The 26,925-nt window shown below is 41.2% G+C and overlaps 1 protein-coding gene across 2 annotated transcripts in view; it reads left to right on the forward strand.

The window, feature by feature from the left end:
* Positions 1–26,925, forward strand: part of EML6 (EMAP like 6) — a 144,565-nt gene that overhangs the window by 41,077 nt on the left and 76,563 nt on the right. For both annotated transcript variants that reach the window (XM_038751282.1, XM_038751283.1), the window contains exons 2-7: positions 4,223–4,382; positions 6,654–6,752; positions 9,835–9,903; positions 13,706–13,891; positions 16,033–16,168; positions 24,213–24,414. In XM_038751282.1, coding sequence (XP_038607210.1) covers positions 4,223–4,382; positions 6,654–6,752; positions 9,835–9,903; positions 13,706–13,891; positions 16,033–16,168; positions 24,213–24,414 — 852 coding nt within the window. The remainder of the gene's footprint in view (positions 1–4,222; positions 4,383–6,653; positions 6,753–9,834; positions 9,904–13,705; positions 13,892–16,032; positions 16,169–24,212; positions 24,415–26,925) is intronic.

Raw genomic sequence — 26,925 nt, forward strand, 5'->3', positions numbered from 1 at the left:
GTGTTGAGTGGGTATAAATAGGAAAGTGCTGTGGAAGGCGTTGGTGTCAGTGAGATGTAGAGTGTCGGTAATTGAGAGGCTTATTGGAAAGTGGGATTTTTTAAGAGGGTTTTGAAGATGGAGAGAGAGCTGTTACCTCTTGGATTTGAAGGAGGAGGGGGCAGGGCTACCTGTTGTGTGGCCTAGTGGATAGAGCCTGGGGCTGGGAGTCAGAAGGACCTGGATTCTGATCCTGGCTTCGCCACTTGTCTGCTGTGTGACGTTGGGCAAGTCACTTCACCTCTCTTGATCTCAGTTACCGCATCTGTAAAATTGAGACTGTGAGCCCCGTGTGGGACAGGGAATGTGTCCACCCTGAATAGTCTGTATCTACCCCAGTGCTTAGAATAGTGCTTGGCACATAATAAACACTTAACAAATACTGGTATTATTATTATTATGAACAAGGGGATGAAGCAGGAAAATCAAGAGTGAGTTACAGTTAGAAGGCAAGGAAGAGGGAAGAGAGGTAGCTGATGACTTAATAGGTAAACTGAGCTGACATTTAAAAGGAAAAAGTTGGGAGAGAGCCTTGAAGTAATCAGCCTGGAGTTTCTGCTTGATGCATTAGGAAACAGATAGCCATTAGGGGTTTACAAGGCACAAAACTGCTATTTGGCAGTGTTGTGATTTTTATGTCAAACAACAAACCCCATAAAAATGCTTCATTTTTTATCAAAGAATATTTTTTATCTTTTAATAGGTCTCACTTTTCAGATTCAGTAATTTCGTGTTTTATTTTAAAAAAAAGCTTTTCTCCCGTAATTTAGTCTTTAATTTACAGTAATCTTCAGTGAGTTTTCCACTCATTAGACTGAATTAATGCAGCATTATTGTAACTCTATTATTTTAGCATTGCTAATGTAATTACTAGTTTCTAACGTAGTAATTTGAAAATACAAAAACATCATTTCAGTTAACTGTTTTGATAAAATTGATAATGTATTATTGCAATTGTTTTTGTTCACTTTAAGTGAGGAAAGATAATGTTTAGAGCTCATGACTTTTGAAATAGTGAGTTATAGAGAAGCAGTGTTGTTTAGTGTATAGAGCCTGAACAGGTGAATATTTCCCCTGCAGAAGTGATCTGGATAGTAAGGTTTTTTTTCCATCTGGGAAGGCTTTAGAACAGATGGATCCACTAATGGCATCTATAAAGTATTTAATCAGACCCAACTGAAACTCATGACTGGCTTATTTAATTATCCTAAATTAACAGGGACTGTTGCCAGAGCAGCCTGAATGCTTGTCATGCTCATATATTTTTTTAAAGGTATGAACCCCAAATGCTGGGTTTTTTAAAGATCATTTCATTAGCAAATGGTGATAATTTAGTCTTGGCCAAGCCCTATTGAGTTGGAGAGGAGTATTTGTGAAATTGTGATTTGTCAGTGTCAGATATTCCAATTAGTATAAATATCTGAAGGCCAATAAGTCTTATCAGCCTTCCCTTTCTCATCCTCCCCTTCTTTATGTTTTCATCCCTTTTTGGGCTTTGTATTTAAATATCTTTTTATTTTGAACAGTGATGATTCAAATACTTTATATGGGCAAGGAATATTATCTATAATTTTTTCAAGTCAAGATGGAAACAGCACAGAGTAAAGATATGTTGCTTTGAAATTTTGCTCCACTTGCATCCTTGGGACCCAACTGCTGTTTTTGAGACAACAACATTCATGAGGCTCAAGTGACAGCAGCCTCGTTGTAAAATCTCCCATAGTGAATAGCAGCCTGATGAAATGAGATTCTGTGTGATGTACTAGTGTTAATGTACATACACTGGACCGTAAGCTCACTGTGGGCCGGGACTGTCTTTCAACTCCTGTATTGTACACTCCCAAGTGCTTAGTACAGTGCTCTGCCCACTTGATAAATGCCGTTGAGTGATACACACGTTTGATTTTTCTACTAGGTATAGAACTGCTGCTCACAATTATGCATTTTTTTAGGGCTTAAATAGGACTGACTTTTTCCAATCCCTTCTCTAAGGAAACTCTTTCTCTGGCACCATTTTCTCCTGTCTTCCTTCACGCCATTCCCTGATTGTCTGATATCACAAATATAGGTTCTTGCCTTCCTTGCAGTGCAGTAGACAGAGCAAATTGATTTTTCACTTGGTGAGGGGAATATACTTTTTGCAAAACCTCCAATCTCTATGGCAACCAGAGTCAGGATTTTCAGGTAGAGATAACTGTATACATATGTGCACACACATTTAGACACAGTGATAAACAACTCTTTGGAACGTATTATTTTTATATTGCCATGTGAAGACATTGTGCTTAAATTTAAGCTGAGGTTCTTTACATCAAAACAGGTAATCCTTTCTTGATGTGCATTCGAGTATTGCAACATCGGGGAGTAATTTTTGTTTGTAAGCCAGTTAACTTCTTTGTGAAAGATGTAATGGAATTATAAGGTTCTTTTAGTAATAATGATATCCAGATGATATGGATTTTAGGGGTTTTTTTAGAAGAAAAGGAGGTGACGTCCAGATGTAATCTAATTGGCAGGTAGACTGTAAATTCGTTGTGGACAGGGAATGTGTTTGTTTTGCTGTTATATTGTACTCTCCTAAGGTCTTAGTACAGTGCTCTGTACACAGTAAGTGCTCAATAAATATGATTGATAGATCCAAATTTAGAGTGAACCTAAGAAATTTAGTTGTAGGTGAAAGAAACATTGTGAGGACTTAAGTGCAGCAAATCCTGTTTAATGCTACCTTTCGAGTCTCTTATTTTCTCTAGGCAATAACTAAAGAGTTTTTTATTGAAGAGGAATAGACACAGGTTGTTGGAAGGCTGTTTCCTAATTGTATGGTAGTGGTCTCCTTCAAAGGCATAGTGAAATTATGTTATGTGAAAACTGTCTGAAATTTGGAGAGCTGATATGATTAGAATGTCATACAATATTATACAATATCCAGTATTACGCAGGCAGTTGTGGGATTAGTATTTGGACTTTTCCCAACCATCTGTTAAATAACATTCCTCTAACAAGACTTTTCTGTTATTTTCCAACAGTTTTAATAGGCAGAGCACTATATGACACTATGTACTTTTTTTCTCTTGGCTCTAGGCTCCCCTGAGCTCTTTGAAATTACATTGAAGTCTATGGGAAAATGTGTCCCAGAGTACTGTGGCTCACAATACACCCACGTTTCCAAGAAATATATTTCCAGGAAATGTATTATACGCATGTGTTGGCACCCACCTGCATTCTCGTTTGTAGGACATAGCACATCCAGTGTTTTACCCTTTTTCTTGAATTTAGACCCTTTTGTTTGACATCTCTTAGAACTTTCATCAAGTCCCTCAAACATGCCCTTTCAACTCTTAGAGATTCTGCAAAATGAGTGTTTCAATAGAAAAAAGAAATAGCAGCCTATTGAAGAGAAATTACCTACCAAAATGCTAAGCATGGTAATTTTGTATCTATCCTTGGGTTTTAGTTATTCATGTTAACTCACAATTTTCCTTTTTAAATAGATCATCTTTGCAGATGAGCCCAGAAACAGCAGGGAGATTCTGTGACGTCCTGGGGACTTGCAACATAATGAATGTAATGATTAGGAGCTTCTTGCGTCTATGAGTAATTAATTCTGAGAGTGTGATCTCAGAGTCGCCAACAGGGCTTTTAAAGTATAGTTTATGGGCATCCTTTAGGGATTGCTGAGGGAGTGAGAGGTTAGGAATTAGTAAGTAAATGCAGTCAAGATAAACTAATACCTTATAAAAAAGGCTATTTTGCTTTTCAAATTCACAAAGCATTCAAAAATAGGAATCTGTTGTATCAAAATGCAGGAATTAAAATTCGATTAAATAGGCATGATGCTGAAGTCATTCATTCAGTCGTATTTATTGAGCACTTACTGTGTGCAGAGCACTGTACTAAGCGCTTGGAAGAGGACAATATAACAATAAACAGACACATTCCTTGCCCACAATGAGCTTTGTATTCCAGTTTCATTTACCCTTTTTGGGCAAACTGTTTAGACTATCAGGTATATAATTGAAAAAAAATAAAGCCCCTGATTGGTGTGATAGACCTATACAATAGCAAATCAGGCTGTTTTTATGTGTAAAAATTGATCTTTTTCTTAATGAATTAGCTTTTCGCATTGATCGCATGTACATCTAATGGATCCAATCTCCATATGACAAATATTTTTGTCTTTCAGCCTTGCCTTACACCCAGATAAAACCCTAGTGGCAACCGGACAAGTTGGAAAAGATCCTTACATTTGTCTCTGGGATTCTTATAGTGTACAGACTGTGTCTATCCTTAAAGATGTCCATACACATGGAGTTGCTTGCCTGGCTTTTGATTCAGATGGGCAGGTGAGTATACACTCAGATTCTACTTCTAATAAATAACTCATGAAGACACACACTTTGAAAATGGAGCCTGGGGAGGTTGTCTGGGTAGGTTGTGGAACAGGTGCTCTATTCTTCCCTTCACTCTGTTCTTTTCTTGCTTAATACCCCTCAATCCACCCTCCTCTTCTAACTACAAGTTTGGCTTGGTACCCAATAAGGGCTTAATGACTCTCATTATTAAAGTGGAATTTACATAGATGTATTAAGTATTGCCGAGGTCTCATGGTGTGTATCTCTTGAAGCTAATCATGTACATTTATTCAAGATTCACAATCCACTCTGAGCTTACATTTATTGATCAAGGTAACAGTTTGGTTAGACAGTGAAAAATCTCAGGTAAAGAGAAGCCGAGTTTCCATTTTCCATTCCTTGCTTTTGTCCTTCTATTAGAATCTCAGCTCCATTTTACTCTGAGGCTGTCGCACTGGTAAGCTTAAGAAAAAAAAATTAGCTGGCACTTAACTGCCAGCTGAAAGAAGCAACCTTCCAACTGTGTATCATAATGTACTGTGTGGCTTGTTATGGCCAATTACTTCAGACGCGCACTATTCCCTGGGCAGAGTTTACAGACGGGATATTTAGAAAATGATAAATAGTGTGTCAACCCTCCACTGACAAAAAAAAATAGTAACAAATGCCTGTCAGGTAGCTAAAGGATTAGTGATTAACTGAAGAACTAAATCCATTTCATTTTGCTCTGAGGAATCTATTTTTCACATTTGTGCCCAGTGCTGGCTAACTTGTTTAAAAGACTAAAGAACCAGTTTAAAAAATGAATAAAAGACTATTGAAACCTCGCTTCCCGAGATTGTGGATAAAATACCAAAAAAAGTGAATGAATTATATTTTATTGATAGTTCATTAAATTTGTTTTCCATTATTTATTTTCTCTGTATAGATTGGGTCTAACATTTTAATGGGCCAATGTCAAATGAACCTTCTTGTGTAACAGAATTGTGTGCATGTATAAACATACATGCATATATCATTGTAATGTAACAAATAACCACCTTCTCCTGTTGGATAATCATTTTCTTGCCTAAAGGCAGGAGACTGGACTAGATGATTTATGATTCTAATTTGCATATAGATCATGCTGTATTGTTGCATTGGGTTCCAAAATATGCACCAAACTAGGTTTTTGTTAGCACGTGCAAGGTATATGCCATATGCCTCCCAATTCACCTTTCATTTCTTTTTCGTTCATATATTCTTTTTCCGTATTTATTTTCTGTTTTGCCTATGTGCTGTTTTATAAGTATCTTTTATCATCTAAGGACAGCTTGTGGTCTGACCAGGCCTAGGCCCAGAAAACTCAATTATCTTTCACAAAATCACTCCCTCCCCCCTGCCTTAATTTAATGAATGTGGTGAAATTGGAGGAAATTCAACAGAGTAGAAATATGCATTAACCTGATGTCTCTTACACTAGGACAATTTTGGGAACGCTGGGTAAGGAAGATGTGCCTCAGAGGTTCAGTGAACATTACATTGGTCAGCTACCAGGCTACCTGCTCACCAACTCTCTGATCAATCAGTCGACCGTATTTGAGTGTTTATTGTGTGTAGAGCACTGTACTAAGCACTGGGGAGAGTATATTTAAACAGGGTTGGTAGACATGTTCCCTGCCCACAGTGAGCCAGCAGTCTAGAGGGGGAGGCAGACATTAATTTAAATCAATAAATTATGGCTAGGGACATAAGTGCCGTGGGGCTGAGGATAAGAGGGAGAATAAAAGGGGCAAATCCAAGGGCAAGGACAACGCAGAAGGGAGAGGGAGAAGACCTGAGGGCCTAATCAGGGAAGGCCTCTAAACGTGTTCATTGAGCATGTGGAACAAATCCCAGGCACAGAGTCTCTCCATGCCGTTTTGACAGATTTCAGGGGAGGCTCATGGTAGTTGCATTTGACTAATTGATTTTCAATCCCTAATGAAGTTTTCAGGACACATCATTGGTTTGCATATTCCATGTTGACTTAATTGAAGGCAGATTTGAATAACCCATCTGGCCCGTACTGTGTCCTAAAAGGGATGTCTAAGCACTGGGGTAGATACAAGATAATCAGATTGGATGTACTCCCGATCCTATGTGGAGGCTCACACTCTTAATTCCCATTTTACAGATGAGGTAACTGAGGCTCAGAGAAGTGGAGTGACTTGCCCAGGGTCACACAGCGGACAGCAGACAAGTTACTTCTTCAGTTAACAAGATCATTATTCTCTTTTTTAGCGTTTAGCCTCTGTGGGATTGGATGCCAAAAACACAATCTGCATCTGGGACTGGAAGAAGGGAAAACTCCTGGCAACTGCAACTGGTCACTCAGATAGGGTAATCGTCCACACTGAATACTTGATATAAAGACATACAAATTTGGGGAAAATGTTTGTGGCCTCCTTAGGATTGAGGGCAATTGATTTTCCAAAGCCGTCAATAGAATTGTATGATAGCTTATTACATTATGAGGATAAATCATTTATTTCTATATTTGCTCCTGACAGATATGAAAATTATCTGGTAGCCTAATATAAGAGTAAAGATGTACTTTATTTCACATGATGATATTAAAATGATTTGAAGTTTTTGACTGGACAGTACTTTGGCAGGGCAAAGATGTTAGTTTTCCTTCCTAATGTTAGGCCAAAGAAATCCTCGTGCTGGGGTGGGTGGGCTGTAGTTTCTCCTCTCTTCATATTCAAAAGTTTTTTGCATTCTTTCAAATGAATTAAGTATAAGAAGTGATGATACACTATTGGAACATGATGCTGTACCATCTGTTAGGAGAGACAGCCTAGTCTAATAAGAAAAATAATAACTGTGGTATTGGCAAGCGCTTACTATGTGCAAGTACTGCACTAAGTACCAGGGTAGCTATGAGATAATCAGGTCCCGCATGGAGCTCACAGTGTAGGAGAAGGGTTGTAGGTCTGGGAATCCAGAAACCTGAGTTCTAGTCCCACTTCTGCTATTGGCCTCCTGTGTGACCAACCAGACTTTAACTTTTGATTCTATAATATCTTATTGCCCCAAATGTCATGGCAGTTGCTTACAGTTCCAATCATGGGAGCAAACTGTAAAAGTATTTGTAATCTTTTAGAATTGCAGATCTCAACCAACATTTTGTCCTCAGAAAAATCACTTTATTATTATGATGGACTGGATTTCAAGAGTAGTAAAATTAGGTGAATGTTTTAATACTTGTCAGGGTGGATTTGTTGAGCATTTTCATTTCCATGATAAATTCGTGTAAGGCAACTGTTCCATCACTATGAACATTATGAACTGTTCCATCATTCCATCCACTCATCCAGCATATGATGAGTGCTTAGGCATTAAGGAATATTTGGATATTTAATGCAGTAAGTGATTTTTCTTCCCCTAGTTTATAAAAAGTGAGTTTGAAATGTGGTCGAGATAATTTAAGGGCAGAGTGGACAGAAATTTTAGCATTCATATGTTCTACCCAGTTGAAAGAACTTCTAATGTTTTCAGTACTCTGTCTCCATATCAGCTTCTGTTGTGATCCAAGTAGATTTTTTTTTTTAATGGTATTTGTCAAACATTGTTCTAAGCTCTGGGGTAGATACAGCTTAAAAGTCAGATGCAGTCCGTATCCCACATGGGGCTCACAGTCTGAGTAGGAGGGAGAACATGCATTGAATCCCCATTTTACAGTTGAGGAGACAGAGGCTCGGAGAATTTGTCACTTGCCCGAGGTCCCACGGCAGGCAAATGGCAGAGTCAGGATTAGAACCCAGGTCCACCGACTCCCAGGCCTGGGCTCTTTCCACTAGGCCATGCTGCTTTCAAGTGGATCTCATAAATTAAGCCGAGTTAGACAAGGTCGGTGCTTAGATTTCCACTGATCACATAGATGCTTAAGGAACCTGTAAACTCCCCAGTTTCTCCAGATTCTTGTCGTAATCATGTCAGCATGTCAGTATTCTTGTTCCTGCTCTCTCAGAAGGGATGTAGAAAATAGAATTTCTAAGCACTTGGATCTCCATGGCCTATATCACAGGAAAGATAACCCTGCTGCCTTAACCAGCCTCTAATCAAATTCTTGCTCTGCATATTCCTCCCAGATATTTCCACCAATTGTCCTTTATTTTTTTCCTTAAGTCCTGGTACCTGTGTCCTAAATAATTGGCTCTGCTCCAGTTTTATTTCCTAGAAAGAGCTGCAGTCTTTGAGAGGAGCAAACAAATCTTTCCTTAACTAGAGAACCCAAACTACGGTAACAGTAATTGAAAATCATCATGACCATTAACATTCTTTACTAAAGGGCCACAGGAAAATGTTACTCATCTCAGCTAAATAAATTGGCTATTCTAGAACTTGGTTTAGTGGTAGAGTTTTTGACTAAAAGTGTCCATCTATAAAATGGGCATGGTGCTTTCTAGACTCTTATTTTTTTGAGAGCTCACTATGTGCAGAGCACTGTACTAAGCCCTTGGGAGAGTACAACACAGCAGAATTAGCAGATACATTCCCTGCCTGTAATGAGCTTACAATTTAGAGCCCTGTAGAGGGGTGAGATTCATTCAGTCATATTTATTGAGTGCTTACTGTGTGCAGAGCACTGTACTAAATGCTTGGGAAGTACAAGTTGGCAATATATAGAGAAGGTCCCTACCCAACAACGGGCTCACAGTCTAGAAGGGGGAGACAGACAACAAAACAAAACATGTAGACAGGTGTCCGAATCATCAGAACAAATAGAATTATAGCTATATGCACATCATTAACAGATGATGTTAATAATATAAAGTTAAAGTTATATAATGTGTGTAGGAATAGTTAGGGTTCTTTATAGAAACAGCATATATTATTGTAGTTTCATAGGATAAATGTCAGATTGTATTTGTAATATTACCTTGAACCATAATTGAACAAATGTTTTCCTGGGCAAAAGAGAAATTTAGAATTTGTGTGCACATTTCTTTTGTAGATGTGGTCTTGAAAGTGTCTCAGTAGTATTGGGGAGAATTCAGAATATCATGATCAAAGTATTATCCTAAAGGGTAGCAAATTTAGGTGTCTCAGCTTAGTTTCTCATTGGCAAGCATGCTGTTGAGTGTGTTCAAGTTGCTGCCTAGTTGATGATCTCTCCACCAGATAGCCCCAGATCTGCAGTAACTGGATCAGATGATCAGTAAAGGCTGGATTTGGTCAACAGAGCTTTAAGAAGCCCGCCAGCTCCTGTCTGAGTTACTTGTGGCTCTAGTACTTCCATTTTTCACTCAGCTCTAAATCTTCCTAGTCACTAACCTTGGGGGTTCCATGATACAAATTAAAAAAAAAAAAACCAAAGAAACTAACTGGCAGTCTTCAAAATTCAAATTAAATTGAATTTTTGACAGTACTCCAGATAACCACATATCAGCTCTAAATGTGCTTTTTTTGAAAACAGATTTTTGATATTTCGTGGGATCCGTATCAGCCAAACAGATTGGTTAGCTGTGGTGTGAAGCATATAAAGGTAAATCAGTCTTATTCTTTCATGTCTTTCACTGGTTTAATTTCAGGCAAAGTTTTCACAGCCATTTGGATCTCAGGATGACTGCTGGAAAATGGCTTCCCCAGATTTACTTTAAAAACTTGGCCCTTTTCATCTATTTTTGCAGTCTGCCATTAGTGCCAGCTTGGGATTCAGGCTTTCAGAATTGTAGAGGGCACTTTATGTAACTAAATATTAAAACCCATTATGTTCCAATTATTTTCAGCATTACAGGAGTAAAAATGATTGCCCTTATCAATGGAATAGTAAAAGGTATGTTAATTTGGGTAAAAAAGTAATTAGCGCCCCAGCGAAAATGCCAGTTTGAATGCTGCAGTTTTAGCTGGGCACCCAGGTACCCTTATCAGTGGAATAGTAAAAGGTATGTTAACTTGGGTAAAAAAGTAATTAGCGCCCCAGCGAAAATGCCAATTTGAGCGCTGCAGTTTTAGCTGGGCACCCAGGTACCATATTGTAAAAGAGGAAAATAGATGGCTAAATTAAAAAAAAAAATCCACAGCAATTTGCAACCCAGTCTGAACGGTTCAAGTTACTGAAAAAAACAAAACAAAAAAATCTAAAACATATAGTGGACGTGGTATAAATTTCCAGGGAAGACCCCAGCGATTGGTAGAGCAGATGTGCGTGTCTCCTCCATCAGTGGCAAAAGGCCTGCTGCTGAATGGGCATAAATGATTATCGGTCAGCAGTTGGCTGTGTGCAAAACTGGCAGTGAGCTGAATGCATGTAACTGGCATGACAGACCCGGGCAGCTGCCTTCCATCAATTAATCAATCCCTGGTATTTGTTGAGTGCTTACTTTGTGCACAGCACTTGGGAGAGTACAAGATAATAGAGTTGGTAGGGACATTCCCTGCCCACTCTAAGTTCCATGAATTCCATGGCAGAACTTGAGTAGCAACCCCTGCAATCACTCCCTTGCTGGCATTTTTCCTGTACCCCTCAACTCCTGCGAGCTCCAGACCTCACTAGCCTTCCGTTCCCCATTTTGCTATCTTTAACTGGCTTTGTCCCAGTCTCTTTTGGGGTGGAGAAGGAGGAGGGTGACAGTGAAGGCCAAAGACTTCCCAGTCGCCCAAACCCACCGTCAAAGCTTTGTTGAAGGAACATCTCCTCCAAGAGGACTTCCCTGACTAAACCCTCATTCCCTCTTCTCCCACTCCTTTCAGCATTGCCTCGATCTGCTCCCTTTATTCACCCCACCTTCAGCCCCACAGCACTTATGTACATACCTGTAACTTAATTATTCGTATTAATAATGCCTGTTTCCCCCTCTAGACTGTAAGCTTGTCGTGGGCAGGGAATATATCTACCAACTCTGTTATATTGTACTTTCCCGAGCACTTAGTACAGTCCTCTGCACACAGTAAGTGCTCAAAAAATCTGATGGATTGATTGAAATCCACCAGAAGGTAACTGAAATTTTACAATAGCCAAGCTGGGTTACCAATCCCTTATGATGTTTGTGTATGATTTAGAAATCCTTCTCTCGCGGTCATATTTTAATGAGAGGAAATAGCTGCTAGAGAACAAGGAATAGTTTGAGGCAGTTGCCTCCTTTTGGATCTGTTAGCAGTGAGAATAAACCCAAGTACACGTGACCAATGTTACATTGCCCTGAGCTTCATGGAAACCAGATGATTTTGAAAGTGCCTCAATTTTATATTGATGTGACTTTAACTAGTAGAATACTTATTTGCGCGCGCGCGCACACACACACACACACACACACAGGTTTATCAGCCCAGTTTTCCTCTTTTTTCTTTCTTCCTTGCAGGATCTATTAAATCTGATTTTTAACCCACTTCTAAAAGCAGAAGCACTTCAAAATCCTGAAACTTCATTTGCAAACAGTTTTCCTGTCAGCCTCCTTAATTACCCTTTTGCAGAAACGTCCATTTTGGGAGGAGAAAACAGTCTTCTGGGCAACAAAATGGAAGCATCCATAAATACCATGGGTACCATTAAGGAACCTGCTTGATGACCTGGTCTTTGCTGTTGTCAGCCTACGTTTTGTGAGCCCTGCATTCCGGGAAGGGCCCACAGCAAATTGCACCAAATTGTTTTCCAAATGCCTATTCCCATTGCCATTTGGTTTTATTAGCTATTCTATTCTCTTAGTGGATCTACCCGTAAAAAACGTCCATAATGGTAAAGGAGCACAGTCCCAAGTAGAGGACAAAGCTATTGGTGGCAGAATCTTACGTTATATGAGGGGAGATTTCTGTGAAATCTCTGTTGTTTCCATTGAAATTGCCCAGACCGTAAGGCACGTCTCCTAAAGAGGTCAAGTACCTGACTGGAAATGGATGAAATTTGAACAAGACCATGAAATATTAGTCTCACTTGCTTCAGATTCAGGGAAGTGTTTCACTGTAAATTGTTGCTGTCTTCTAAGCATGATATGGTTTTGGCTGAAGAGGTGGAATTTTAAGTTTTCAGCAGAGTACCTTGCAATCAGCTCTTGGTTGGCACCAACATGCCCAAATAAGTGATATTTTAAAGCATTTTGTGTCAGCATTACATCACCCTATTACATCTATTTTCTAGACAAGTTTTCACTCAATAAGTCGGAATGTGGTTTGAGTCTAATAATAATAATGATAATAGTGATTTTGTTTATCATGCAGTGCTTTCAGTATGCGAAGAACTGTATTATGTTCTGGGGTAGGTACAGTGCAATCAGATATGCATTTTATTTATATATGTATATATGTATAGAGAGAGAGAGAAGCAGTATGGCTTAGTGGAAACAGCACAGGCTTGGGAATCAGAGGACATGGGTTCTAATTCCGGCCCTGCCACTTGTCAGCTGTGTGACTTCGGGCAAGTCGCTTAACTTCTCTGTGCTCAGTTACCTCATCTGTAAAATGGGGATTAAGACTGTGAGCCAACCTGATTACCTTGTATCTCCCCCAGCGCTTAGAACAGTGCTTGGCACATAGTAAGTGCTTAACAAATACCATTATTATTATTATTATTATATCTAAGTAATATTCCATGCAGTGCTCCACACCCATTTTTTAAAGCCCCAAATGATTACAGTTATATGAGTGAGTTATCTCTGATGAGCTAAACTGAATGTGTAGGGAAAAGGAATGGGAAAGGAAAGTGTCTTTGTACTGTTAGTGTAAGCAGGAACTCCACTGTAATCTTTATTGAATGATTTCTATCAAAGAAATAGGTCAGATAAAAGTCAGAACCACAGTCTCTTCCGCTGTCTAAAGCTAGGATAGAAGCTGTTTTCATTAAAGAGACATTTAGTCACACCTTGAGAGAGAGAAGGATTTGTGGGTTAGGAAACTCACCAATAATTGGTTTTCTCTGGTCCTAGTAACTGGAGTAACTCCCAAACTGGAGTTCATTTTAATTAATTTTCAAATGTTTACAGGAAAATGGATTTTGGAATTGTCAGTCATAATATTTTCTTGGGTTATCTCAGAAGATTTTTAACAGAGTAGTTAGTTGTATTTATTGAGCACTTATTATATGTAGACCAGTGTACTAACCGCTTGGGAGAATACAACATAACAGAGTTTGTAGACTCATTCCCTGCCTACAATAAGCTTCCAGTGTAGAGGGACACGCACACATTAAATAAATAATGAATAATATATGATTTATAGATACGTACACTGAGTGCTGTGGGGCTGAGAGTGGGGCAGGTATCAAATGCCCAAAGGTCAATGATTGTAGCTTCTGCTGGTGGATGCCACCGGTGCCTGTTTTTCAAGATTTTTCTTACATTGCCTTCATTTTGTAGTTTTGGACACTCTGTGGAAATGCACTGACCGCAAAAAGAGGAATATTTGGCAAAACAGGGGATCTCCAGACAATACTTTGCCTTGCATGTGCCAAAGAAGATGTCACGTACTCTGGTGCTTTAAATGGAGATATTTATGTCTGGAAAGGGCTAAACCTAGTCCGAACAATTCAAGGAGCTCATAGTGTAAGTACTGTGAGGTTTTGGGGTGAAGTACACTATATGAAATCAATTAAGGATTCAATCCTGTATCTTAAACCTACTTCTGGGGAGAGTATAAGATTCCCACTACAGATGGAGGTAGAATTAGAACCCAAACCTCAATCAATCAGTCAGTAGTATTTGCAGAGCATACGCTCTCCTGATTCTATGTGTTGTGCTTTTTCTACTCAATCAACAGCAGGGCTCAGGACTAAGCCTTCTCTGTCATTCTCAATGGGAGATTCCCACCCATCAAGTTTAAGATTCCCATTGCTTCCCTGGAAATTCAGTAAGCCATAAGAGCACATTTTTCCATGGAGGATCAGGTTCCAAATTGAAAGACCTTTTGTGGGTTCTGAATATTTCTAAGCATTAAACTCTGTCACATAAATATGAGAAAAATCTGTTCCAAAGATACAGAAACTTAAATTTTATTTAAACTAAAAGATTATTGATAAAGCTTCCAATATAGCTTTTTTTTTAACAACCCAGGTAATAAGAATGTGAGCAAATTTGCCCTCATTTTTGCCAATGAAAACGTGGAGGAAAAAGACTTTCCCATGGGGAGAGTACTAAAATGGAAGTGCAGTTAAAATCTTATTCAAATCCAATGACTATTCAGAACAGTGTCCCATTTGATTTCATGTCTCGCATAACGTGAATGAAAAATTACTCAGACCCCTCAGGGGCACGACTGAACTTTGGCTGTTGTTCTGTCAGGTGCTGTAATTTATTTCCAAGCCTCAGGATCCACCACATCACGCAATTATTTGCTAGCCCACTGATATTAGTCTCGGGGTCATTAAGAGACCATACACTACTCTCCAACCCCCAAATTAGTTCAGCAAAATAGTCATGGGTACAGATATCCAACGTTTGGCATCTGCTTTGATAGAATCGTTGAACGTAGTCAGTTCAAGTGGGAAAAATTGGAAATCCAAGTAATGTTCTTGCTTCAAGAGCGAATGAGCAATCAGCATAAAAACAGTCATGTCTTTGAGCATAACAAGAGAAATGCAATGCATGGTCTTTCAGTTAGGATCCGAGCAATGGCCAACAACTCAGTGAGACATATCTCAGACACCTCTGCTCATGTAAGGCTATTTATATTATGTGCTTGTTTGATGATGATGATGATGGTATTTGTTAAGCGCTTACTATGTGTCAAGCACTGTTCTAAGCACTGGGGTGGATACGAGGTAATCAGGTTGCCCCACACATGGGGCTCACAGGCTTCATCCCAGTTTTACAGATGAGGTAACTGAGGCACAGAGAAGTTGTGACTTGCCCAGAGTCACACGGCTGACAAGTGGCAGAGGCGGGAGTAGAACCCACGACCTCTTACTCCCAAGCCCATGCTCTTTCCACTAAGCCATGTGTTGAAAGTGTCCCACTACTGATTTAATACTTAAAAGAGCAGAGGAGGAGTGTGGCCTAGTGGAGAGAGCACAGATCTGGGAATTAGAAGAACCTGGGTTCTAATCCTGGCTCTGGTGATTGCTTGCTGTGTGACCTTGGGCAAGTGACTTAATTTCTCTGTGCTTTCCTCAAATGCGAAATGGGGATACCCATTCTCCCTCTTACTTAGACTGGGAGACCCATGGGACACAGGTACTGCAAACTAACTTGTACCCTCCCCAGCACTTAGAATAGCAGAATAATAAGCACTCAATGTACTATTTAAAAAAAAATTCCACTGAGTTTGGTAATTCAACCACTTTTCTTCTGGTTCTCCCACATGAATTGCATTACCATGAACCAATGAAGAGATTTGGTCACTGGTAATAAAATATCCCAGTTTTTGGTTGGCTTGCACTATTTTTTCAGTGGAGAACATTGTTCCCCTAAGAGTGTTACTGATGTATAAAAAGCCGGCCTTTTAGATCGGAGGTTATTAGAACATATTTTGTTGTGTAATTCATTCATTCATTCACTCATTTATTGAGCGCTTACTGTGTGCAGAGCACTGTACTAAGCGCTTAGGAAGTACAAGTTGGCAACATATAGAGACGGTCCCTACCCAACAGCGGGCTCACAGTCTGGAAGGGAGGGAGATCTGGCAGGGAGTTTAATCAAACCTGAAGTGTAAACAAACTTTAAAGATAGCTGCATTACTTAATTAACAGGCTGGAATCTTTAGCATGTACGCTTGCGAAGAGGGTTTTGCCACTGGTGGACGAGACGGATGTATACGGCTGTGGGACACTGATTTCAAACCAATAACCAAAATTGATCTCAGGGAGACTGAACAAGGATACAAAGGTAATAATAATAATAGCATTTATGAGATAATGATATGATATGAGGTAATGAGATATCAGCTGCCATTGCACTATTCACTCTAATGCAAGGTATTCTTTAATGGTATGTTCAGTTTCAATTGCTTTTGCTCTTCACTTCCTGCAATCTGCTGTCAAGGCAGATTGGAATTTCTTTAGATAGTGAGGAAAAACCCCATTATGCAATCCGGACAGTATGTGAAATTCATTGATAAGAAGTGTCTCAAGGCTAAATGAAAGCCTGTGGAATGAGGGTTCAGTTCCTGGTCACAGATATGTTGGGGGCCAGCTTCAGATGTTTAGCTATCTTCAAGCTGAGAAATATTTCTCACCCCCTATTGTTCCACGTGATGTCATACACAACATTCGGTGAAAGTCCATCCAAACATGGTTCAATCCATATTTTTTGAGTACTTACTGTGGCCTTGGGAGAGTACAGTATAACAGGGGTTGGTAGACACATTCCCTGCCCACAGATGAGCTTACAGTCTAGAAGGGGAGACAGATATTTGTATAAATTAATTATGGGTATGTATGTAAGTGCTATGGGGTTGAGGTTGGGGATGAATAAAGGGTGAAAATCCAAGTGCAAGGACGATATAGAGGGAGTGGGAGAAGAGGAAATGAGGGCTTTGTCGGGGAAGGCTCATGAAAGAGACCCCTGTCATTCACTGCCCCCCCATCCTCTGTCCTAATCCTCCTCGACCTCTCAGCTGCCTTTGACACTGTGGACCACCCCCTTCTCCTCAACACGTTATCTGACCTTGGCTTCACAGACTCCGTCCTCTCCTGGTTCTCCTCTTATCTCTCCGGTCGTTCTTTCTCAGTCTCTTTTGCAGGCTCCTCCTCCCCCTCCCATCCTCTTACTGTGGGGGTTCCCCAAGGTTCAGTGCTTGGTCCCCTTCTGTTCTCAATATACACTCACTCCCTTGGTGACCTCATTCGCTCCCACGGCTTCAACTATCATCTCTACGCTGATGACACCCAGATCTACATCTCTGCCCCTGCTCTCTCCCCCTCCCTCCAGGCTCGCATCTCCTCCTGCCTTCAGGACATCTCCATCTGGATGTCCGCCCGCCACCTAAAGCTCAACATGTCGAAGACTGAGCTCCTTGTCTTCCCTCCCAAACCTTGTCCTCTCCCTGACTTTCCCATCTCTGTCGACGGCACTACCATCCTTCCCGTCTCACAAGCCCGCAACCTTGGTGTCATCCTCGACTCCGCTCTCTCATTCACCCCTCACATCCAAGCCGTCACCAAAACCTGCCGGTCTCAGCTCCGCAACATTGCCAAGATCCGCCCTTTCCTCTCCATCCAAACCGCTACCCTGCTCATTCAAGCTCTCATCCTATCCCGTCTGGACTACTGCACCAGCCTTCTCTCTGATCTCCCATCCTCGTGTCTCTCTCCACTTCAATCCATACTTCATGCTGCTGCCCGGATTATCTTTGTCCAGAAACGCTCTGGACATATTACTCCCCTTCTCAAAAACCTCCAGTGGCTACCGATCAATCTGCGCATCAGGCAGAAACTCCTCACCCTGGGCTTCAAGGCTGTCCATCCCCTGGCCCCCTCCTACCTCACCTCCCTTCTGTCCTTCTCCAGCCCAGCCCGCACCCTCTGCTCCTCCACCGCTAATCTCCTCACTGTACCTCGCTCTCGCCTGTCCCGCCATCGACCCCTGGCCCACGTCATCCCCCGGGCCTGGAATGCCCTCCCTCTGCCCCTCCGCCAAGCTAGCTCTCTTCCTCCCTTCAAGGCCCTGCTGAGAGCTCACCTCCTCCAGGAGGCCTTCCCAGACTGAGCCCCTTCTTTCATCTCCCCCTCGTCCCCCTCTCCATCCCCCCGTCTTACCTCCTTCCCTTCCCCACAGCACCTGTATATATGTATATATGGTTGTACATATTTATTACTCTATTTATTTATTTATTTATTTATTTTACTTGTACATTTCTATCCTACTTATTTTATTTTGTTGGTATGTTTGGTTCTGTTCTCTGTCTCCCCCTTTTAGACTGTGAGCCCACTGTTGGGTAGGGACTGTCTCTATGTGATGCCAATTTGTACTTCCCAAGCGCTTAGTACAGTGCTCTGCACATAGTAAGCGCTCAATAAATACGATTGATTGATTGATCCCCACCAAAGGAAAGCCTCCAGTATTTTCTATTGTGACGTTTTGCTGCATTTTTTTGATATTTTTTGCTAGTTCTAAGAATGGAACAGATGGACATCCTGCTTATATTTTTGGCAGGGAGCTTAATGACTTGTGGGAACATTTCTATGGAAATGAACTCCAGTGATTACTTTTTTATTTGCCAATTGATTTCTGATTTGCTGATCCAATTCCAACGGGCCTTGGTAGACAGATTGGAAAAGACATTCTGTATCGGCAAATCCCATCTGGTTTCACAGAGCGCTGAGAATTTTCTGCGTTTGCTACGAGATTTAAAGGTGAAAGTGAAGGTGCATTGCTTGTCAACAGCATTAGGGACCATTAGCTTCTTTTTAAAGGTCACAGGCAACTAATTCAACTTATAAAGGCTCCTTGCAGCCTTCTGAGAGGTTGGAAAATTAATTAGAATATTAGAAAAACTTGCCAAGTTTTTTGGTTTTCCCACTAGATTTGGATAAAATTCACTTTTTTTAACTCTCCCTCCCTTTGAGTATTTTAGGAGCCGTAACAACTAGATCAAAACAATGAAATTCGGAAAACCTTTAAAAGCAGTAACTCTAATGTAGCGATTTGGAAAATGTTTGAAACGTTCTTTAAAATATCCAATGACATTTCAGTGCTCATTAAGAAATAACTTTTTTCAGTGGAAGTAGGTAAACCCCTTTGCAATTAGTAAGTAAGAAATAATGTGGCATCTCTTAATAAATATCAAATTATCATAGGTTATACTAAAACACATTGACATGGTGATCTATTATTAATGACTAAATTTTGCACTTTGGATAGTAGGCAAATGAGTTCTAGGTTTTGTCCCCTGCCACCCCCGCAAAAAAAATAAATCAAATTAGTGTGAACGTTCTAATAACAATGTTTAGGGAGGGGATATTACAACATGTCAACAAACTGTTTTCTGATGAACACTGATATCCATTTAGAGAGCTCAGTGAACTGATCATTTAAATAAAATTTTGGGTTTAATTATTACACTGATAGAAAGGGAAGCTAAAAAATGGTGCAAGATGAGGACAGAATTCAGTGGTGAGGGCTTATGCATTGAGTAAGCCCTCCTTACTGTAGATGCCACGACTCTTCACCCTTCAGTAAATCAATAAATGACATTTATTGAGTGCTTATGTTTTTGCAGAGCACTGTACTAAGCTTTTGGGAAAGTGCAGTAGAATCGGTTGACACAATATATGCCCATAAGGAGCTTAGCTATCTCTCTGCTAATCAACTTTCCTCACCCACTACTCTCCTACTCACTCACTTTACTCCTCACAAGCCCATCTCATATGTCCAGTCTCTGACTTCTTTGTCCCCAGGACCTGGGCCCCTTTCAGTCAATCAATTGTATTTATTGAGTACTTACTGTGTGCAGAACATTGTACTAAGCTCTTGGAGTACAACAGAGTTGGTAGTCATGCTCGCTGCCCACAAGGAGCTTATGGTCCAAAGGAAGGGAGAGAAGGAGGGTGGGAAGGAGTGAGAAAGGGGAAAAAGAGGAATAGAGAGGAGCAAAGAAAGATTCTTTCTAATCCATAGAATCCTCCATTCCTCAGCCCTTCCTGCCTTCAGTGAAGCAGCGTGGCTCAATGGAAAGAGCCCAGGCTATGAAGTCAGAGATCGTGGGTTCAAATCCCGGCTCCGCCACTTGTCAGCTGTGTGACTTTGGGCCAGTCACTTCACTTCTCTGGGCCTCAGTTCCCTCATCTGTAAAATGGGGATGAAGACTGTGAGCCCCACATGGGACAACCTGATTACCTTGTAACTACCCCAGCGCTTAGAACAGTGCTTGGCACATAGTAAGCGCTTAACAAATACCAACGTTATTATTATTATTATTCAAAGCCCACCAACATCACCCCTCCTCCAACTAATTTTCTACTCTCTGAATCTTTTCAACCCTTTAATCAACCATCAATCATTCAATGGTATTTATTGAGCACTTACTGTGTGCAGAGCACTGTTCTAAGTGCTTGGGAGAGTACACTACTAACCACTTATGGGACTTGGGTAGTTATTTATTTATGCCCATTGTCTGCATTACATTTATAGTCAATTGTACATTAATTTTATGTATTCTGATTCCAAGGATTGTGAGTTTTTGTGTACCTGTTTCTCTTGTTAGTTTAAGCTGTTGGTGGGCCGGGATATCTTTTGTGTTTCTGTTCATACTTTCCCAAACACTGGATATAGTGCACTGTGCTCAGTAGATAACATTATTATGACTCTTAAACAATTGAACATGTATGAATTGTGTCTGTGGTCTGGGAGCTGATAAAAAAAAATCTGTGGCAGCAATAAATTTACATGATTGTGTCTGGAAGAGTAGGAATTTAGAAAGCGTAACATGTAATATACCAGAAGCACTGTTAGGATAAAAGTGCTTTCTAATCAGGCTGTCATGCAGAAAATAAATAAGTAGGTGCATGTAGTGATCAAGATCATAAGTAATCCTCACCTCTCTGTCTTGCTCTGTCTGATCTTCTCCCTCATATTTTGCATTTTGTTCCTTCTCAGTATGTGGAGAAAATCTGAGACAGGATCCCTAGCAAAATAAAATTCACATACTTTTTTCCCTGACATTTTCACTCACCTTTCCTTTTTTTTTTTTGATGGCATTTATTATGCGCTTACTCTGAGCGCTGGAGTGGTTACAAAGTGATCAGGTTGTCCCACGGAGGGCTCACAGTCTTAATCCCCATTTTACAGATAAGGTCACCGAGGCCCAGAGAAGTGAAGTGACATGCCCAAAGTCACCCAGCTGACAATTGGCAGAGCTGGGATTTGAACCCATGACCTCTGACTCCAAAGCCCGTGCTCTTTCCACTGAGCCACGCTGCTTCTCTGGCCACCAGATATAGATTCCCTACCACCATCGTATCTGATAAAATGGAGCAAGCACACATATGTTAATAATGGAAATTGCCCATGCCATATTGTGTCATATGATTGGCAGATGATTCAGATGAATTAGACCTGCTCTGCAGGAACCAATCAGAGGACCCGGCTCATAATTCAACCCCTTCAACTGGGTAGAGAAAGGTCAGATAGGGGCATCCAGGTACAACTGTAATCCAATCAAACCCTCCTAAGGCAATTAGCACCCCTTTCGCGTACCCATTTTTTTTCATAATGGCATTTATTAAGTGCTTACTATATGCAAAGCACTGTTCTAAAAGCTGGGGAGGTTACAAGGTGGTCAGGTTGTCCCACGTGGGGCTCACAGTCTTCATCCCCATTTTCCAGATGAGGTAACTGAGGCCCAGAGAAGTGAAGTGACTTGCCCAAAGTCACAAAGCTGACAAGTGGTGGAGCCAGGATTTGAACCCATGACCTCTGACTCCAAAGCCCAGGTCCTTTTTCCACTGATCCACGCTGCCCATTTTGCCACTGAATATGTTCCTGCCTCTCTCCTGTAATTTTTTTTGGATGAAGTTTTTGTGTAGCTCTGTCCTTCGTATTCAAAGGTGTATTTCCGTGTTTGTATTCCTTTCACCTCTATATTCTTCTTGGGTTTTTCTGCTGTGAGCAATGCTTCATTCCATGCCGCAGAATATGCCAGGACAGGGATAGTAACGCAGGTGTTGTGCCCTGAGTATTCATTCATTCATTCAGTTGTATTTATTGAGTGCTCACTGTGTGCAGTTCTAAGCGCTTGGGAGAGTACAATACAGCAATAAGCAGGTACATTCCCTGTCCACAAGATCTTATTCTTCAATATTCCTGAGGAATTTTACAGCAAAGAGTTGAGAGAGAGGAGACGACGCAGAGGGGAAGAGGGGGGGAAAAATGGGGGCTTGGACCTGGAAATATCTTTTTAGGAAATTTGTGGGGGGGGTTCTAAATCCTGTTCAGGCAGCAGGAATTGTTTCTTTTTGGTGCGACCCCCTAGTAGGTTTGCAGTTGTGACCGGTTCTATCCATTGGCAAATCCAGATTTTGAGGATTATTCCGGCCTTCAACACCATCTGCTGGCCAACCCTTCCCACCACACAGCCCTGATCCTGAAATGACGGTAGAAGATTGGCAGGGAAGAGCAGTGAAATACTGTTGTGAGACAGGTTGGCCCCAAATCATTTTAGTGGACTTCTCTTCAAATGCCTCCAGTTCATAATGTTGAAAGTCAGTCAGTCAACCCCATCCCTAGAGCGCTTACTATGTGCGGAGCACCGTACTAAGCTCTAGGGAGAGTACGATGTAAATACAGTATAACAGACTTATTTCCTGCCTGCAAAGAGCTTAGAGTGTAGACGGGGAGACAGACATTAATATAAATAAATAAAACTGGCAAGTGCATAGATGATGTAGAGGGGACGGCAGATTGGGGAAATGAAAGCTTAGTCACAGAAGGCATTTTGGAGAAGATGTGATTTTAGGAGGATTTGAAAGGGGAGGAGAGCCTCTCAGTTCTTATTCCAGTTGTTCTCGCCTAGTAGCAGATTTGCTCTTTAAATGATGACTAACATAAATGTACTTGTGGTCAGAAGCAATCCCTAGCTTTTAATTTTTTTTCCACTCATGAATGCCTTTTGTTTTGGTTCCCATGGGCACTAACTTTTACCTCTTTTTAATTTCACCCATCTTTAGAAGGGCTAGCTTCCAATCATTCCAAGTCACTATCAATTGTATACTTTTCTTCCAAAATGCTAGCAACCCGGCATAATTTAACATTGTCCCCAACTTTGACAACAATTCACTCAATCCTTGGATTCAGGTAATTGACGAGGACACTCAACTGAAGAGGCCTCAGCCTTTATCCTTGTGGGGGTGCCACGCGATTCCTTTCTCTAGGTCAAGCTGACCAATAATACCTCCCACTTGGGGGTAACCCTCAATATAAGCATCCCCTTGTCAGGAGGATTGTCAAGACCATATTGTGCTGCCTTAAGCGAGACAGGCACTTAGGACAGAGTCAAACGGCAGTCTCTGAAGAAGGCTTGTGATAATTCCGAACTGAAAGACTTCACACTTCCAGGCTACCTAAACACTCACAACTCCACTGTAGCACGTACAAACATATCTATATATTATTTCTTTCTCCTCTCTCTAATTTACTTTCTCCCTTTGCCTTCTCCCCCTCCCCCCAAACACACACACGCACACACACTCACACTCACACTTACACACATACACACGTGTTCCTGGGCAGGGATCATGTTGACTAACTCTGCCCACAGATGTTCAGTAAATATTATTGATTAATTAAATTTAGTTCACTGATGCACCTGTAGCTGACCTTACAACAGTCAAATCAGTAGACCAGTCCTCAGAAAAGCAAAATCGCAATGACAAATGTCTTATGGTATTCTGAGCCTTTCTTTTTCATACTTCTGGGACATCACACATCCGCTTATCTTCTGATGAAACAGGACAAAATGGCTTGGTCGTTAGCAGTATCAAAGTGTTCACCCACGTATGCTTAATAGATAAAGATAATATAAATGTCCCAAAGGTGCTAATGATTTCTACTACACGTTTTGGCTAGAGCACAGAAGGTTGAATTAGGCCATATTTTTCTGATATTATAAGCCGCTCAGGATACAGAGTGTTGCAGTGTTAGAAGAAACCGTTTAGCACATTTGTGCAGAATCACACACTGTAGGCAGTAAGTACATCACAAATTTCCCTAAACATGGGCTTCTGCGAGGACCCAAACCCCTTGATGTCAAAGAACTGAGTGATCTAAATTTCATGGTTTTTGTTAAAGTGCCTAAATCATGCCAAGCACTGTACTGAGCACTGGGGTAGATACAAGCTAATCAGGTCGGCCACAGTCCCTGTACCACATGGGATTCACAATTGTCATACTGTTGTAACCGCCCTAAGAATATCCTTTCTTGTTCTCTTGCCAGGTTTGTCTATCCGGAGTGTTTGTTGGAAAGCAGATCGACTTTTAGCAGGTACACAGGACAGTGAGATATTTGAAGTGATAGTGAGAGATAGAGATAAGCCAATGCTGATCATGCAGGGCCATTGTGAAGGAGAGCTCTGGGCCCTTGCTGTCCATCCCAAGAAACCTTTAGCTGTGACAGGCAGCGACGATCGATCCGTCCGGTAAGGCTGCTACGATCTTCATTTCCTCTGCTCATCCAGTTCCTTCTTCACACTCCCCTTGACTTCCTGGGATCGGTTCCCCTCATTTCTCATTTCCTCAAAGCAAGGCAAGATTCCCGGGACAGAATTGTAGAATTTCCTCCCCACCTTCCCCTGCCAAAAATGTCAAGTGCCTCAATTCAAAAATAGTTAAACCACTGACTTTGATTAACTGTCTTTCTGTAGCTGTCGCTTTGGATTTCCTCCAGTGCGTAAGCTTCATAAATCCCTTAGAACCCATCAACAGTGACTGAATAAAAATGCAAATACAATTCCAATCCGGCTCGTGGTTGAAGATATTTGTCTAAAGCTGTTCGTCATTTATATTGCCACATTTTCTTCTGATATTTTGAGAGTTTTAAGTAACTGGGTCCTTGGCCACGAGGATGTCACAGTAATTGATGAGTTCCAGTTCACTCTAGTGTTCATTCAGTTAGAGTCTTTGCTCACTCATCATCATTGAAAGCTGCTTAAAGCAGCTTTCAGAAGATCAATCCATCAGTTATATATTTGGAGTGCTTATTGGGTGCCAAGCACTGTATTAAGCATTAGGAAGAGTACAGTGTGTCTGCTGTATTGTTATACTATACTCTCCCAGGCGCTTAGTACAGTGCTCTGCACACAGTAAGCCGTCAATAAATACGATTGACTACAGTATAACAGAGTTGGTAGACACATTCCCTGCTGTCAGTAAGTACCAGTGATTGATTGAACAGTTAGATAAGGAATGTAGTAGTAGTAGTAGCCTTTATTGATTCCCTGCTATGCACCTAACTAGGTGCTTGGGAAAAGCAAAATAAAATAGATCATTAAATTGTCATAGTTCAATCAACACCAGTACAGAACTGTGCAATTCTGTGATGCTCAGAAATTAGTGATGATCATAATAAAGGGTCTGCAGTGCGGCCTGCACCTCTGGGAGGCTATCGAGGACTGATGATCATACTGCTGCTGCTTTGGCATCATGCTGTCATCCATTCTCCTCACATGCAGCCCAGATGCATGCTCGTCAGATGCAGTCCAGACTGCACTGCCGCTAACCTCCTCACTGTATCTTGTCCTCTCCTGTCCTGCTGTCAACCCCCGGCCCACGTCCTCCCCCTGGCCTGGAATGCCCTCCCTCCGCACATCCGCCAAGCTACCTCTCTTCCTCCCTTCAAAGCCCTACTGAGAGCTCACCTCCTCCAGGAGGCCTTCCCAGACTGAGCCCCCTTTTTCATTCATTCAGTCGTATTTATTGAGCACTTACTGTGTGCAGAGCACTGTACTAACCTCTCCTCCTCCCCATCCCCCCGCCCTACCTCCTTCCCTTCCCCACAGCTCCTGTAATAATAATAATGTTGGTATTTGTTAAGCGCTTACTATGTGCCAAGCACTGTTCTAAGCGCTGGGGTAGATACAAGGTAATCAGATTGTCCCACGTGGGGCTCACAGTCTTCATCCCCATTTTACAGGTGAGGGAACTGAGGCCCAGAGAAGTTAAGTGACTTGCCCAAGGTCACACAGCTGACTATTGGCGGAGCCGGGATTTGAACCCACGACCTCTGACTCCAAAGCCCGGGCTCTTTCCACTGAGCCACGCTGCTTCCCCCACCTGTATATATGCTTCCACCTGTATATATGTTTGTACAGATGTATTACTCTATTTATTTTACTTGTACATATTTACTATTCTATTTTGTTAATGATGTGCATGTAGCTTTAATTCTATTTATTCTGATGACTTGACACCTGTTCACATGTTTTGTTTTGTTGTCTGTCTCCCCCTTCTAGACTGTGAGCCTGTTGTTGGGTAGGGACCGTCTCTATATGTTGCCAACTTGTACTTCCCAAGTGCTTAGTCCAGTGCTCTGCAAACAGTAAGCGCTCAATAAATACGACTGAATGAATGAATGAGTAATGATGTTGAGGGTGATGAGTGATGATTGATGAGAGATTGAAGTGGGACTGAAATTGAGCCCTTCCTTTTGGGAAGATATTTTTCCGCTTGGCAATCCTGTCCCTCTCAAAGGCTACTTTCTTGATTTGATGGGAACTAAGAAGCTCCAGGCCTTGTCTCTGTTCTGGAATTTAGAAGGAGTGTCTCAAACGTAGGGTGACATCAGTAAGATTACCTCTGGTGCAGCCTATTTGGAGACTTTGTTTATTTCAATATTCTGCAAGAGTTCACAGCTTGCTTCTTAACTGAGACCCAGGTGTGGGAGCAAGAGCGCAAAGGTATTTCTGCTAAAATCCAGGCGGTGCTTGCGGCTGTACTTAGTTTCCGTGCACAGGTGCATTTTTGATTGGCCGTCCTCACCGTCTGAACAGACTGATCTATCGACATTTTCTGGGGAGTTAGGTGGCCAAACTTTAAGCTTATCGAAGGGAACATCAATTTCCATTCAGTGTGTTTCCTTGGTGAAAACTGAGTAATAAAGTACCCAAATTAGAACGGTTGCCTCTCTCTGGTGTTAAAAGAAATTGGCCATG

Source organism: Tachyglossus aculeatus, chromosome 9 (genome assembly GCF_015852505.1).
Source record: "Tachyglossus aculeatus isolate mTacAcu1 chromosome 9, mTacAcu1.pri, whole genome shotgun sequence".
In the NCBI taxonomy this organism is placed as follows: domain Eukaryota; kingdom Metazoa; phylum Chordata; class Mammalia; order Monotremata; family Tachyglossidae; genus Tachyglossus; species Tachyglossus aculeatus.